This window comes from Akebia trifoliata, chromosome 10 (genome assembly GCF_017979445.1).
Source record: "Akebia trifoliata isolate Shusen 1 chromosome 10, ASM1797944v1, whole genome shotgun sequence".
Classification (NCBI taxonomy): domain Eukaryota; kingdom Viridiplantae; phylum Streptophyta; class Magnoliopsida; order Ranunculales; family Lardizabalaceae; genus Akebia; species Akebia trifoliata.
In genome coordinates this window covers 22,718,199-22,733,197 of record NC_141384.1, presented here as the reverse complement: position 1 = coordinate 22,733,197, position 14,999 = coordinate 22,718,199, and the positions used below count along the sequence as shown (strand labels likewise).

The 14,999-nt window shown below is 34.8% G+C and overlaps 1 protein-coding gene across 1 annotated transcript; it reads left to right on the top strand.

The window, feature by feature from the left end:
- The first annotated feature begins 893 nt into the window (after positions 1-893).
- UGLYAH (ureidoglycine aminohydrolase) lies at positions 894-13,037 on the top strand. Its single transcript, XM_086455622.1, has 13 exons — positions 894-1,041; positions 1,150-1,278; positions 4,404-4,491; positions 4,589-4,665; positions 5,817-5,856; positions 6,008-6,074; positions 6,319-6,404; positions 9,376-9,457; positions 9,846-9,902; positions 10,485-10,523; positions 11,048-11,118; positions 12,692-12,745; positions 12,840-13,037. The coding sequence occupies exons 1-13, from the start codon at positions 1,002-1,004 to the stop codon at positions 12,907-12,909; spliced, it is 900 nt and encodes a 299-aa protein (XP_086311748.1). The 5' UTR covers positions 894-1,001; the 3' UTR covers positions 12,910-13,037.
- The last annotated feature ends 1,962 nt before the right edge of the window (positions 13,038-14,999 follow it).

The window sequence follows — 14,999 nt, the reverse complement described above, 5'->3', positions numbered from 1 at the left end:
CATCCTTACTCTTGCACGAGCATTATAAATGATCTTCATAGTAGATGCATTATGCCCATCTCTTTTCTTAATTTCTTAGAGGACTTCTCTTGGTTTGATATTTGTCTTAGACATTTTTGTTATGAATACTTTTTCATTTGGAGTGAGCTTCCACAAAAAAAATATTGTGCAATAGGATGGTGGTGGGTACCACAATCCACTTTAAACTTCTATTCATTATCTTTTGTAACATTTTCATACCTCTCAAAGCAAATGGGCACCCTTTGTGAAGTTCATCAAGGCTATGAAAGATCTACAATATATAGAAAAAAATAATTTTAGTAACAAATGCATGTGTGAGATCTGGTAATTCAAACAATTCCCCAACAAAGTCATGTTGGTCTTTGTGTTGGGTGCAATGTTCAATGACATCCTTCGATGAATCATACAAAAAAATGTTGAAAAATTAATAATAAATCAATTCATGACATCCAAACAAAATTCTAGACATCAATTAGCAATGATGAGAAGATAAATCCAAATAGAACCTCAAAAAGAGATAAATCCAATATAATTTCAATAGAAGAACAAATAAATTTAATGTTGGAAAGCTAAATCCAAGGTAAGAATAAAAACAAACCTCCATTTCAAAAAGAGATTAGAAGATTATGATGATTTTGAAAAATCTCAATCAAAAAACCAAGAAAATTAATGAATTCTTCCTTTGGTGGAGTGCTCCAAATCTGGTTCGGTTCATTTTTAGGATTTGGGAATCGGTGGAATGAACACAAAGTTGATTATTGGAGGCGCTTTTCCCTCAAAGAGAAACAGGTGGGTGCTTTGAGTAATAATTTAAGGGTATTTATGTAATTTGAAAAAAAAAAAAAGATTTATTCAAGTGGACTGTGGACGCGAAGAGCGTTATTTAGTGTTAATTATAGCCTCCATTGCCAAACACAGCAAATCCTCAGTGGGAGAGTGAGAGTGAGAGTGACAGCGGCGCAAATTAGGAGGAAAAAAAAATGCAGAAATCCTTAGCACTTGTGTTGATCATCACACTTAGTACAAATATACTTTTCATCTTCTCTCTACTCAATTTGTTTTTCCTAAAGTTAATAATTTTTTTCGAGGGACTCTAACTCAGTTTTTCTTCATCATGATTCCACACAGACGTGCTAAAATGCGCAGTTGGCGAAGAAGGAATCTGTTCTGAATCTTCTGCGTACAACATCGATTCAAGCTCGCAACCTCTTTATTGGAAAGTCACCAATCCCACACTTTCCCCTCAACATCTTCAAGGTCTGTAATTTTTCAAACTAATATTCTAAAAATGCAAATATATTTACACTTATTGCTATACGCCCAAACATAATTGTAAGATGGTGGGAAGGTTTTAAGCGGTTGGAGTGCGGATGGTACATGTCAATTGACAGGTTGGGTGATAAGAACGCAACCAACGTATCAAGAATAGGTTAAGCTCATATCTCTTTTGGGTAGTAACATACCACCACGCTCTGTGGTCGACATCTGAGTCGGCCCTGATTTTTTTTTTTTTTTTTATTTTTTATGATAAGTGTAAAATTTCAATAAAAAGAAAGGATAAAAAGGAGGCTGGTACCATGGTCTTTTTCCCTAAGCCGCTCCTGTGGTTTGAAAACCATGGGAGCATGGCATAAAATGGATCGAATTTTATCTGAAATCCAAGTGATTCAAATTTAGTGGGTTTGGACCTTGGAATAGATCCGAATAAAAAAATGGGTTCAATACGGGTTGATGTACTTTGGCCCGAGTTGGATCTGGGTCAGATATGGATCTATCCCTATATGTTGATTTGAAAATTATATTTTTTGAAATATCTTTTTGTTTTTACTACTTTAATATAATATGAATTCTTATAAAGTAAAAGAATTATGAGGGTAAAATAGAATAATATAACAATTAGAAAAGAAATATAGATCGGATATGGATTTAGTGAAAGCAAAATGATTCAAATATGATTTTAGCTATTAGAATCTGAGTAAAAAATTCGGATTGGAATATGGATATACTCAGATCTGGCTTGAACTGACCCATTTTAAGGCCCACTTGAGATGTGGTGTTGGCTCTTATACCAGATGAGAACCCAATCAATATACAAAAACTACCTAGGTGTCAATGGTTTGGAAAGTTAAGGGCATATCCCATTGGTGTCATAACATAATGTTGTGTCAATGAGGGATGGAGAGAGGGAGAGGGAGAGGGAGAGGGGTTGGGGAGAGAAAACTAATTAGAAAGGGGGAGGGGGAGGGGGGGGGGGGGGTGAGACTAGCTTGAGGGCGGCTTTAAGGAGAGAGTTATAGTTATCAAGGAAGTCACCCTACTCTTAGTAAACCCAGGAGCCTTATTTATAGAAGTACGAGATATGAAAAGATTGATGCCTTTGGGCATGTATAGGGGCTTGGTGTCACATGAAAAATATAGTGGCCTTGTCTCACCCAAGTCTGTACAACTTTGTCTCCATTTCCATATGTTACCTTGAATGGGTAATTTTTTCGATAGCAAAGTGAGTTTGTTGGTAATGCTTGGTACTCATATTCCAATCAATATTCTAAAAATGCAAATATATTTACACTTATTGCTATATACGCCCAAACATAATTGTAAGATGGTGGGAAGGTTTTAAGCGGTTGGAGGGCAGGGGTACATGTCAATTGACTGGTTGGGTGATGAGAACACAACCAACGTATCAAGAATAGGTTAAGCTCATATCTCTTTTGGGTAGTAACATACCACCACTCTCTGTGGTCGACATCTGAGTCGGCCCTGATGGTTTTTTTTTTCTTTTTTGATAAGTGTAAAATTTCAATAAAAAGAAAGGATAAAAAGGAGGCTGGTACCATGGTCTTTCCCTAAGCCGCTCCTGTGGTTTGAAAACCATGGGAGCATGGCATAAAATGGATCGAATTTTATCTGAAATCCGAGTGATTCAAATTTAGTGGGTTTGGACCTTGGAATAGATCCAAATAAAAAAATGGGTTCAATATGGGTTGATGTACTTTGGCCCGAGTTGGATCCTAGTCAGATACAGATCTATCCCTATATGTTGATTTGAAAATTATATTTTTTAAAATATCTTTTTGTTTTTACTACTTTAATATAATATGAATTCTTATAAAGTAAAAGAATTATAAGGGTAAAATAGAATAGTATAACAATTAGAAAAGAAATATAGATCGGATATGGATTTAGTGAAAGCAAAATGATTCAAATATGATTTTAGCTATTAGAATCTGAGTAAAAAATTCGGATTGGAATATGGATATACTCAGATCTGGCTTGAACTGACCCATTTTAAGGCCCACTTGAGATGTGGTGTTGGCTCTTATACCAGATGAGAACCCAATCAATATACAAAAACTACCTAGGTGTCAATGGTTTGGAAAGTTAAGGGCATATCCCGTTGGTGTCATAACATAGTGTTGTGTCAATGAGGGATGGAGAGAGGGAGAGGGATTGGGGAGAGAAAACTAATTAGAAGGGGGGAGGGGTGAGACTAGCTTGAGGGCGGCCTTAAGGAGAGAGTTATAGTTATCAAGGAAGTCACCCTACTCTTAGTAAACCCTGAAAAATGTAGTGGCCTTGTCTCACCCAAGTCTGTACAACTTTGTCTCCATTTCCATATGTTACCTTGAATGGGTAGTTTTTTCGATAGCAAAATGAGTTTGCTGGTAATGCTTGGTACTCATATTGGGTTTCCTCACCAATCACCGAACCTTACCCTTCGTTTTCCCCACGCATTGATGGACATGTTCGGCAAAATCCTACGTAGGTAAGGCTCGTCATGTGACAATTTGGCATGCGTCCTGTCCTCCATGACTAATTTGGTGTAGGGTGCATATTATTGCATGTGATAATGTGGAGATATGCTGAGGTTTGTATCTTATGTTAGATATGTGAAAGTTAGATGACACAAAACACAAGGATTTCATGTGGTTCAGTAGTGTGTCTGCGTCCACATATCAGATCAAGAACAATCATTATTTTCTCTTAATTTTTACATTCCTAGAGATCTCTATTTATAAAATCGGGAGTTGCTAAAACGCGTTTAGCAGCTCCCAAAAACATAAATGCCCCCAAAAAATTTGGGCCGGGGATTCCGGCCCCACACCCCCGCAACTCTGTTTAGCGCCAACATAATACAAGACATCTCATACACAACAAGATCAACATACTTGGTAATTTCCATAGTGTGCCATATGGCTTGATTTGATTGGTCTATGTGGCATTTTTGTTACATGAAAATTGCATATATGGTTATTCACGTCTCGTGGTGTGAGGCCCGAAACTTTCCATCCTCTAAGTAATTGGACCACACTAATTATCTCAACATTTCTATCACTGAATATCCACTCAAAGTATACGTTTGCTGTATTTATTATTTGCAGACTTACCAGGTTTCACTCGTAGTGTTTATAAACGGGATCATGCTGTAATTACACCAGAAAGTCACGTATTCAGCCCTCTACCTGACTGGTACATTTCTTTAGGAATAAATTTGTTCATGGAAGATGGCGAGAGAGTTGGAAGAGAAGTTGTTCATTGATGTAACAATTTATAATTGTTTTGGCAGGACTAATACATTGGGTGCATATTTAATTTCTCCGGCCATGGGTTCGCACTTTGTAATGTATCTTGCCAAGATGCAAGGTCTGTTATTTTTGTTATATAATTCTGGAATTTAGAGAACATGCTTGATGGAAATTTTGTACTGAACTGAGCCTCAATATGTGTTTCATGTAATTTTTTCAAATACCATCGTTAGGAACTCGCAATGAAAGCTGTTTTATGCCTATCTTTACCATTATAATGAGAAGGTGGAGTAAAAGTGGTTTGATACCAAAATTTGAATGGCCATACAAATAAGCCCCTTGAAATACATGTGTGTTGGCACATGCCACCTTCCAATTTTGTCTTAAAGTTCATTCAGTTGGAATTGGGTTGGTTTCGGCATTTTGGACTAAGATATGGACTGTTGGTGATTTAATATATCCAGTGTCATTATTATAATTAGCAACCATAACCCTTTGGCTAGAAAGTGTGATTCACAAAGTTGTGATAGATGCATTGTTCTTGGTGTCAGGTAGAAGTTTATTTCACACAATTCATACTTTATTGGGTTATTCTTATATCCATGTTAGAACACATTTGAACACTTCTTCACGTGCATTGATGAAGTTAATAGTTCTTCACCAAAATAGTGTCATATCTTGTATTTTCATTTTTTATAACAATTATTCTTAGTGTATCTTCTCATAATATTTGTGTTCGATTGTGTGATGAGTGGTCACCTGATTGTTGCAGAACATGAAGTCATGACTAATGAAATGAGGGATGGGATCCCTCAATGTCTTTTTGCCCCAATCACTCTTCTGCATTTCAAAAGAATGCAAGATTAGAGTTTAAGATCATGTGACCAAGTTGATTTTCACGCTAGAATTCTGCTAGCAACGCTTCTTGTGGTGCCGGACCAAGAAACTGATTGAGTCAACATCAAGAGCTTTATTTAACCAAAGAGTGTTGGTTGTAGTGGCCAGGGTCTCCCTCCAAAAGGAAGAGGTCTTGAGTTCAAAACCCCTCATTGGCCATCCCCCTGGTGCTTTCAGAGGCCTGTACACTTGGAACTTTATTTGAAAGGGGTGATTCACACGTCCATGGGAATAGTCGGACTAAGTCTAGATACCCATGTATCAAAAAAGAAGAAGAGAACTTTATTTGGTCTTGTGGCAGCTAGAAAACTAATAACTTATTGTTGTTTCCTTTTGGTTGTATGTGTATGATTTGTGCTTCTCTCAGTGCAGTGAGTTCAAAGTCAGCACTACCTCCACAAGATGTTGAAAGGTGTGGACACTTCTTGCAATATGTTCCAGTGAAAACCTTGATTTTACATTTGTTTTCATTCCTTAAATATTTTGGGCAGTTTCACTTGCAACCATCTCTTTCTATGTTTTTCCTCGCCTTATTCTTCTTGTCTATCTTATGATCACTCCAGGTTCGTGTTTGTGATTCAGGGTACCGTGACACTGACAAATGTGTCTGGAGTTAGTCATAAATTGCTTGTAAGATCTCTTGGGAAGTAGTTAATTTTTTTATGAATTTATATGAAAATTATACATTTTGTTGACGAGCCTTGTAACCATGTGAAATATTGCCACTTTATGTATATCCTTCAAAGGTTACCTATAGCTTTTTTTTCCTAGAAAGGTTTCGCAGTCTATTTTTGTATGGTCCATAAATTGAAATTATTTTGTATTTTCTAAGAAAGCAGAAGATGTTTTGATGTCATTAATGTTTTCAATACAGGTGGATTCATTTGCGTATCTACCTGCTAATTTTGAACATTCTGTGAAGTGTGACTCATCAGCCACTCTTGTTGTGTTCGAACGAAGGTTTGGTTTATTTTCTCATATTCAATAAGTCTGACTTCGTGGTTTCACTCACATTTTGTGAATGTTTCCTTTTCTTTTCTTTTTTCATTTTTTTTCGTTCATGATACAAGGCGCATATTTTATGCAAACATTTAATAAGGATTGTCAGTAGGCTTCAAGCATTGCTATGATTAAGCAAAAGTGCTATTTGGATTGTTTTTTCATCCCCTACATACATTACCTAAGGAAACAAACTCATAAGTGAAAAAAGATGTTTTATAAAATACTTATAAAGGACTTATTAAAAAAAAAAATTTGAAAAAAGAGATGTATTTTAAAAATACTTAAATGGAACCTATAAGAAATGCCTATAAAAGGTTCCTTTTCCAAGACTACCTTCTAATTTCAAAAAGGGGCTGACTAGTTGCACACCACCTAGTATTGGTTGCAGTCCATCACTTCAAATAAAAACACTCCACTAGTATGATTAGACTCTAAAAATAACAAGTTGCACTACTTTTCTTCTTTTTCTTGAAAATCAGAGAGGAATCGCAACATCAAAGCTTTATAAATTTTAGATTCAATTTTCAAAACTTCATGATTTACAAGTAGTGTAAAATTTTAGAGGAGCTCTTGGTACCAAGTATCGATAAGTTTAGTGTAAGACTTGCAGGTACTCCTAATGATGGGTTTTTTATCTTCAATATTGTTGTAAATATCTTTTTGTGGAATGTAACAAGTAGGGATGGGACGGAAATTTAAAAAACAAAAGCCAAAAGTTAGCATTTGTTATAAAGTTGGAGTGCAATGAGTACTAGGTGATATGCAACTAGTCAGTCTCTTTCAAAAAAACGTCTAAAGAAACGATCTACTCCAAGTAAACTTCCCTTTCTCCTTTATTAATATATTTCGTTTTTTACTGACCCAAAAAAAGAAAACACTTCTAATAACTACTTAGAAGTCAAGTTTGTGACCTGTCTTTTAAAAGAGTTCCATAAAACAACACTTACTGAAATGTTCAAAACAATTTTTAGATAATAATAAGAGAAGCACCAGAGATTCTAAATAAGGTAAGGTATTCAGATATAGAACGTGTTCTTCAATTCATCGTGAATAGATATGTTGGTACCATTAAATGGTTCTTATTGTGCCAGGTTTCTGCACTCATTTCCCTTATTTGATTTCTTGTAATGAGGCATTTGGGCTTTCTCTTTTAAATATTAAAGAGTTAAATATTAGGTGTTTCAATATCAATTGATGTACAACAAGCAAGCTTGACCTCTTCTTTTTGTTTATGGAGTCTCAATAATCATGTCTAGCTGAAAAATGGATATTCCTTGCTCATCATCCGATAATCACTTATTCACAGACCTCGTTTGGGGGTAATTGTTTTCAGCTCATATTTCATGCTTAGTTTTTCAACTTCCCAGAAATGGTACAACAGAAGAGGTTTTTGTGCATGACAGCCTGCAACAGTCCCCTTTCTGTGGAAAACTTGTCCCTGTGTACAAATCTTATACACAAACTGAGCCTTCGATCTACCTTCCCCGATTCCTATTTGCTAACGCACATTGTTTCCATTAGCGAACAGTGTTGAATTAGTCATCCATTAGGAATGAAAATAACATGTTGATCAAGGATGAGCATGAACTCTTTGTTGTGGTGTGTCAACCAACCAACTACTCCAAAAGACGGATCTGTTGGAGAGGGGGAAAAGTATTAATATAAGAGGGTCAGGGGCTTAACTGGTGTATGGCACACCCGAGAGTGGAGGAAAATATATACTCAACACTCCCTCTCATCTGTAAGGGTGGAAAGAATCGAACCCATGACCTATACTAACCTAGTGCTCTGATAACATGTTAACCAACCAACTACTCCAAATGACCGATCTGTTGGAGAGGGGGAGAACTATTAATGTAAGAGGATCACGGTGCTTAACTGGGGTATGACACACCTGAGTGGAGGAAAGTATACGTTCAACATGGTGGTCGTTGGGCTTAGACCCATAGCTCAGTTGGTTTTACACATTGCAAAGCAACTTCGAGGTTGTGGGTTCAAGTCCAGCTTACCTTTCAAAAAAAATAAATAAATAAATAAAAACACGGTGGTCTTCATCATCATATCATTATTTGCACCTTATCCCAACTATTTGGGGTTGGAAACTTGTCCGATTTTTCCTATTCAGCTTTATTTAGAGCTTTATCTTTTGTCAAGGCATGCGCCTACATAACATTTTGTATGTTCTCAATTCACTTGATTTTGGACTTTCCTCTCTCTTGTAGAACCCTCAACTCGTGCCAAAGCACTCTTTCTCACCTCCACCTTGTTCATATTTTTTTGTTGCTTGTATCATACCAAACTCCAATTTTGTTGCTATCACTTTCATATATCATTATATGCTGCCTCCCTACTCAAACAAATCAGAGGCATTGAAGATTTGGGAAACTTCCAAGTTCCAAGTCTTGAGGATCTCATAGGCAATATCACCAATTTTCTTCTTAACTTTGCAACCGACTTTCTTAATCTGAAATTCATTATATATTCCGGTTAGAAACTGTTCTTCCATGGGTAGACCATAACTTGCTTACCTTATTTAACACTTTACTTGTCGATGTGTGTTGGTAGCTTTCTTGTATTTAGCATTAGATCCATTAATCTTCTGGAACATGTCTTCATGGATCCCTTTCATACGTACCATCATTTCTTTGACAATGTTACTTGACTTACCTTGGTTTTGGGAACTAGACCAAGCACATGATTTGGATTCCTTATAATACTCTGCTTGACCTCCAAATGATATTTTCAATTAGTCATTGGTTTTGTGGTGGTATGTGCTACTATTTTGCAGCTTATTTTCCAATTTTCTTTAGATGATAACTTGTTGATGTTGTGTGTGTCAGGTCTAGTATTTGACCATAATTTTCCTTATATATTTCTGTTTTGACACTTTCTCTATGTGTAAATGCCAAAATTATTTCCTCTTGATTAGGTATGTCAATCTAAAAAATCATATCCCTGAACAAATTGTTGGTTCAACAGACGCGCAACCACTTCTTGAAACTCCTGGCGAGGTAAAATATGAAATATGATGTTTCTTTAATGCTCCTAAATTCTCAAAAATTTCCCTTTAAATCTTCAATTTTGCAGGGATATTGAAGTTTACGTTGCCTATAAAGACAATCTCATGGTTATATTTTCATGTGAAAGAAGTATTCTTTCCTGGGGAAAATTCTATTTCTTCTGAGATATTGAATTTTTATGGTTTCTCAAAAATCCAGCAAAATTATTGTGATCTTTTCAAATGTTGCTGATATTTTTGCACTTGTTTGTTTTTATACATCATTTCTTTATTGTTAATTTTTTCTAAATTTTACCGAGTTTGTCACATTTCTTGTTGTTAATATCTTTGAGAATGTTCATAACATTATCCGCTCAACTTTTCTTTCACTTGTTGTTCAGGTTTTTGAACTTAGGAAACTTCTCCCTATGTCAGCTCCCTATGACTTCAATGTCCATGTGAGTCATCTTGTACCTCCTAGGAGTACCTTACTGTTTTAAATGTCTCTACTCGAATATGATCGTACTTAGCAATTCACTGGTTAAATTCTTTGCGATTTTAATATTATTCTGTTTGATTCAATATCACATAGAGGTGGTGGTTCAGAAATTTCCAATGCAAAAACATATTTTCATTACAATTACTATAGAAAAGAAATTAATTATTAAGATAATTCTATAATAGCCTATTGTTTATGGTCCAATGTAAGGAACTTTCTGGCTATTATTTTACAAATTCTCAAACTGAAATGGAAGACATTGGTGCATTTGCTAAAAGCGACTCCAGTAATTACAATTTAATTGGTATAACTTCCATGTACAATGTATTACTCAGAATTCTACTAGTTTTCATTTACATAGCTCTATCTTCTTGCTCATTTAAACATACATGGTTGCATACTGGTGAAGGATGCCAGTTCTCTCTGTTTACAACTTTCCAATGTATGTTTTCATTATCAAAAAATCAGAAGTATGGCCGCCTTCGACCCATGACCTTGGGCCACATCCTTTGTCTTACAAAGCTCAATGGTATTATTTCAGATCATGGATTTCCAACCCGGAGAATATCTTAATGTGAAGGTATGAATTTCTTTTCTTGCTCAGTCAAGCTTTATTGAATTTTATCTAGTACTTAGAATCATTTCACAATTCTTTTACTCTCTGGATACTTGATTGTGGCAATTATTTATGAGAGCTACTATTGGTACCCTAAATTTTATGTACTACACCCCAATTAAAAATAAATAAAATAAGTGAACGGTTGAGAATAAGAAAAAGTTTAGGGTGCCAATACAATCTCTCTTATTATTATTATTTTTCCGCTAGAGCCAAATCATAATTGTTAATAGCTATTGAAATTGTTTGAGGAGTGTTATATTGTTTTGTAATGTTGAGATATAATTTGAGCCAAACCTTTGTAATGTTTGAAGAGTGTTTTAATCTTTAATTAGGGTGTGATAAATAAGTTAAGAAATTGGGGTGTAATAATAAAAGTTGAGGTGCCAAAATAATTTCTCTTGTTTGATTCATGATTCTTGTGGATTCCGATCATATGAACCTGGAAAATCGAAAGTTGTGTTGTTTTGCTTGCTTGTTTTTTGCAGGAGGTTCATTATAATCAGCATGGGTTGTTGCTTTTGGAGGGACAAGGCATTTATCGCTTGGGAGACGACTGGTAAGAATGTCATTTGATAGTTGAGACTTGATGGGATTCTTATTCTTGCATGTTCCTACTACCATTAAACTTAGTATTATGAAATAATTATGGGAACTAGTTTCGTACTTTGGCATTTTATTTTATTTTTTGAACTTTTTTTCTTCATTCTAATTGGTTATAAGATTGTATGTGATACATGACTTCAAAAAGTAGTACGTTTTAGCTACACCAAAGCAACAGCTTTGTGAATTTAACTATTCCTTCATCCTAGGAGAAAAGGGAAAGTTAATGTATATGCCTGAAAAGATTAATAAGATGAATGGGCTTCTTTATACCCATGAGGATCCTTGTGAGTGTACCTTTGAAATAATTTCTCATTGTGATGGCCTTCAAAAAATTGGCAATTTCCTTCCATAGCCCCCAACAAAAAATGAAAGCAAGTGTTGGAAAAAAATGGGCACAACAACCTTGGAAGAGAAAATTAGAGAATCTAGAAGAGTTTGTAGAAACAAATAAAGTAAAAAAAGTGAAGGGACTTATCGGTTTAAACGAATGACTGAGGCGTGTTTTGCATCCGCTAACCAAATCCATTGACACTAGGATGATTTCCTTTGGTGCAACAAGTTTTCCGGTGCCTGACTTCTAGGATTCAGCAACCGAACTGTTTCCCAACAACTGTGTACACAGAATTGATGGGCTTACAGTGAACTCAATCGATTTGCACTTTTCATCAAGTATTGATGATTGAAGGGTAATTGAAAGAGATAATTCACTGTTAATTTTTCTGAATAGAAAAACAAAGATTGAATCTGAGTTTTTCAATGGGTTGTGGCATCTAAATTTATAGATTTTCTTGACTCACTATTTAGCCAAAGCACTTGATGGGAATGGGCATTAAACCCGTTCAGGAAGAAGAAAGAGTAGATGTGCCTGTTGGGAATAAACCCAACTTTCCCAACTTTCAAACACATCCCAATGGTTCAGTTTTTTTAAAATCATAAAAAATAAAAAATAATAATAATAATAAAATAAAAAAATAATAATAAACTTTGAAACACAATTGTTTTGGAAAACGGTTTTGAAAATCTATCTGTTAAACTTCTGATTTTTCCAAAAGTTACAACAGTAAGTATCCAAGAATCCTTTCTCCCCCTTGGAAGGCCCTATATTGTCAGTTCTCAAACAGGGATCAAACAAGAACTTAGAAAACACCCATAATTATGAAATAGAGACATGAAATGGGCCCAATAATCCTTGCGAAATAACAATGAATTAGAAAATGACTAATCGACTCACCACTGGATTTACACATGGAAAAAAGTTGACCGAGGTGAAAGGCAATTCACCATATCATATTATCTCTTATTTTCTCAGATAGGGGACATGCATGATATCTTGTCCCTGCCACTAGGCTATTTTTTGGATATTTCTGTTTTTGCTCTACAAATTGCACCAAGGCAGGCTTAAGGTGCTAGAAGAAGAACACTATTTTGAGATTTACCTTTTTATTCTTGTGCTGCATGTCTGTTTAATTCTTTTGTATCTATGTTTTATTATGAATCGTTCTTTTCGTTACTATCTATTGAAATAGGTACCCAGTTCAAGCAGGTGATGCCATCTGGATGGCACCATTTGTGCCTCAATGGTAAGTTGTGTGTAAAGTTTTCTTGAATACTATGATCAATAAAAAAAATGGCCTGGAGTGGTTTACCCCATTCTATATTTTGTAATATTTTCAGGTATGCAGCACTTGGAAAAAGCCGTTCACGATATCTGCTATACAAGGATGTGAACAGGAATCCATTGTAACTATATACCACTTTTAAGGGTTTAGACCCATAACTTGGTTGGTTTGACTGACACATTACAAAGCAACTTTGAGGTTGGGGGTTCAAGTCCAGCTTACCTATATATATATATCATTTGAATTATGTACACGGGTTGGGTGGGGTGGGTTTTCAATAAAATTCCTAGGGCAAGAAAGCAGTGTGTGGACACTTTTACGCAAAATGGTAAATTATTGTGCTAATGTCATTACCGATTTGCTGTTGGATTCCTTATATAGGTCACTGTTCTACTAATGAACATTTTTGTTCTTCTCTTATATACCTCAAAACATATCAAACCTAGCTTGCAGGCCCCAGATTGATACAAGTATATTTGAGCCAAAACTTGGGACCTTAGGACAAATTCATAAAGATGAGGATCTTTGAGATAGCTAGAGTTGATATGGTGTTGGGTAGAAAAACTCGTCACAACAAATTCTTCGTAAGAAATCTTAAGACTTGAATCAATACAAAAAATACATTGAGATCATTGAAGGTGAAGCATGATATGAGTTTGATCAAGCAAAAGCAAAGGCACCATGACTTGGGTTCAAAACCCACTGATTACTGACCACTGACCTGTTTGCCTATGAAAAAAAGGAAGAGTTGTTCTTAACCTGAAGGAAACCCAACCTTGACGAAGAATTGTTCATGAACTTAGGGTTAGGATTAGAATTTTCATCAAACTCAGTAATGGTTGGTACCTTGAGGACCAAAGGAATTTTAACATCCAGCCCTTTGCCTCGACTGAATTCCTTGGTAATTATAATGTGGACTTGCTGGTATCATCGTTAGTCTGCATCAGCTTTTCCAATTATATGTTGGAATCAATGTTGCATGGCAGAACTTTCTTTTGAATCAATCTTTGGAGGAGAAATGATTGGTTGTAGTCACAGTTTTGCTGGCCATTAGTTTGTTTCTTCCAAAAATTGGAACAAAACGAAAAAGATCATTGACATTCCAAAACATTTGATGTAGTTAGAAATATTCATTTTAAATCACTAAATTTTAATTTGTATTCATAAATAATATAAACATAGTTTTTAATATTCAAGATAAAAAATTAGATTTAGATATCACATTTCTCATGGTTACATTTATATGACCATAAATTGTTGAAAACATTCCGAAACGAACATGGGAACCTCAAAATGGTAAAAGATCTTTTTTATTTGATTGAATGAATTTTAGAAGTTACAAAATTTATTTACTATAAAAATATTATAATTAATATATTTAAGTGTGTTTTTCAAAACGTTCCAAAGCATTTGAAATTCAGTATAAGTTTTTCGTTTTTTTTTTTCCCTTTGTGATCTTACAAGCAACAAGAGTTTTTTAATTGTAAATTCATAAGTAGCAATCAATGAACAGATCTATGCAACCAAAATTTTACAATATTAATCAGACTTCTTTTCTTTATTCCCAATGGGAATGCATCAATAAAAATTTCCCTACTCGTACCATGAACAAATTTCTGCATATAGTTATAATATATTTCATAAAAAATTAACTAAAAAATATCGAAACATTGTGATACATTCAAAATCCAACGATCTTTGTTTTTATATATAAAAAAAATCAGAGTATCCATGTTCACAAATGGAGGTAAACCAGACTTCCATAAATAACTTTTATTGTCTTAGACACTGGTCTTAGTACCAAATGAATGGAAATCATTGCAGCTTCTTCCATTTAACATGTAATTTGGCGAATACGCAACCATCGACTTTTCATTAATTCTAGGCTAAAGGTGTTCTCAATTATGATAAAATTGTAATTTTATTCCAAAGCCAGAAATAGAAATAAATCAAAATCATTTAGGGCATGTGGGGGCACTTATTTTTTGGTCTTTTTTTTTAAGGATGTTGGAGAAATCAACCCCATACAGAATATTAAATTACCAATTAATAAACCACCTCAATAGCAATTTAACCTTGAAGAACAGTCACTAAGATAAAAATCACAAATTGCAAGTTGAAGAGTAGGACATCCATATTCAGTATTGTCTACGTACATTGCAACAGTGAATCCAACATGTCACAATGGCCACTAATAAGGCACACTAAAATCATC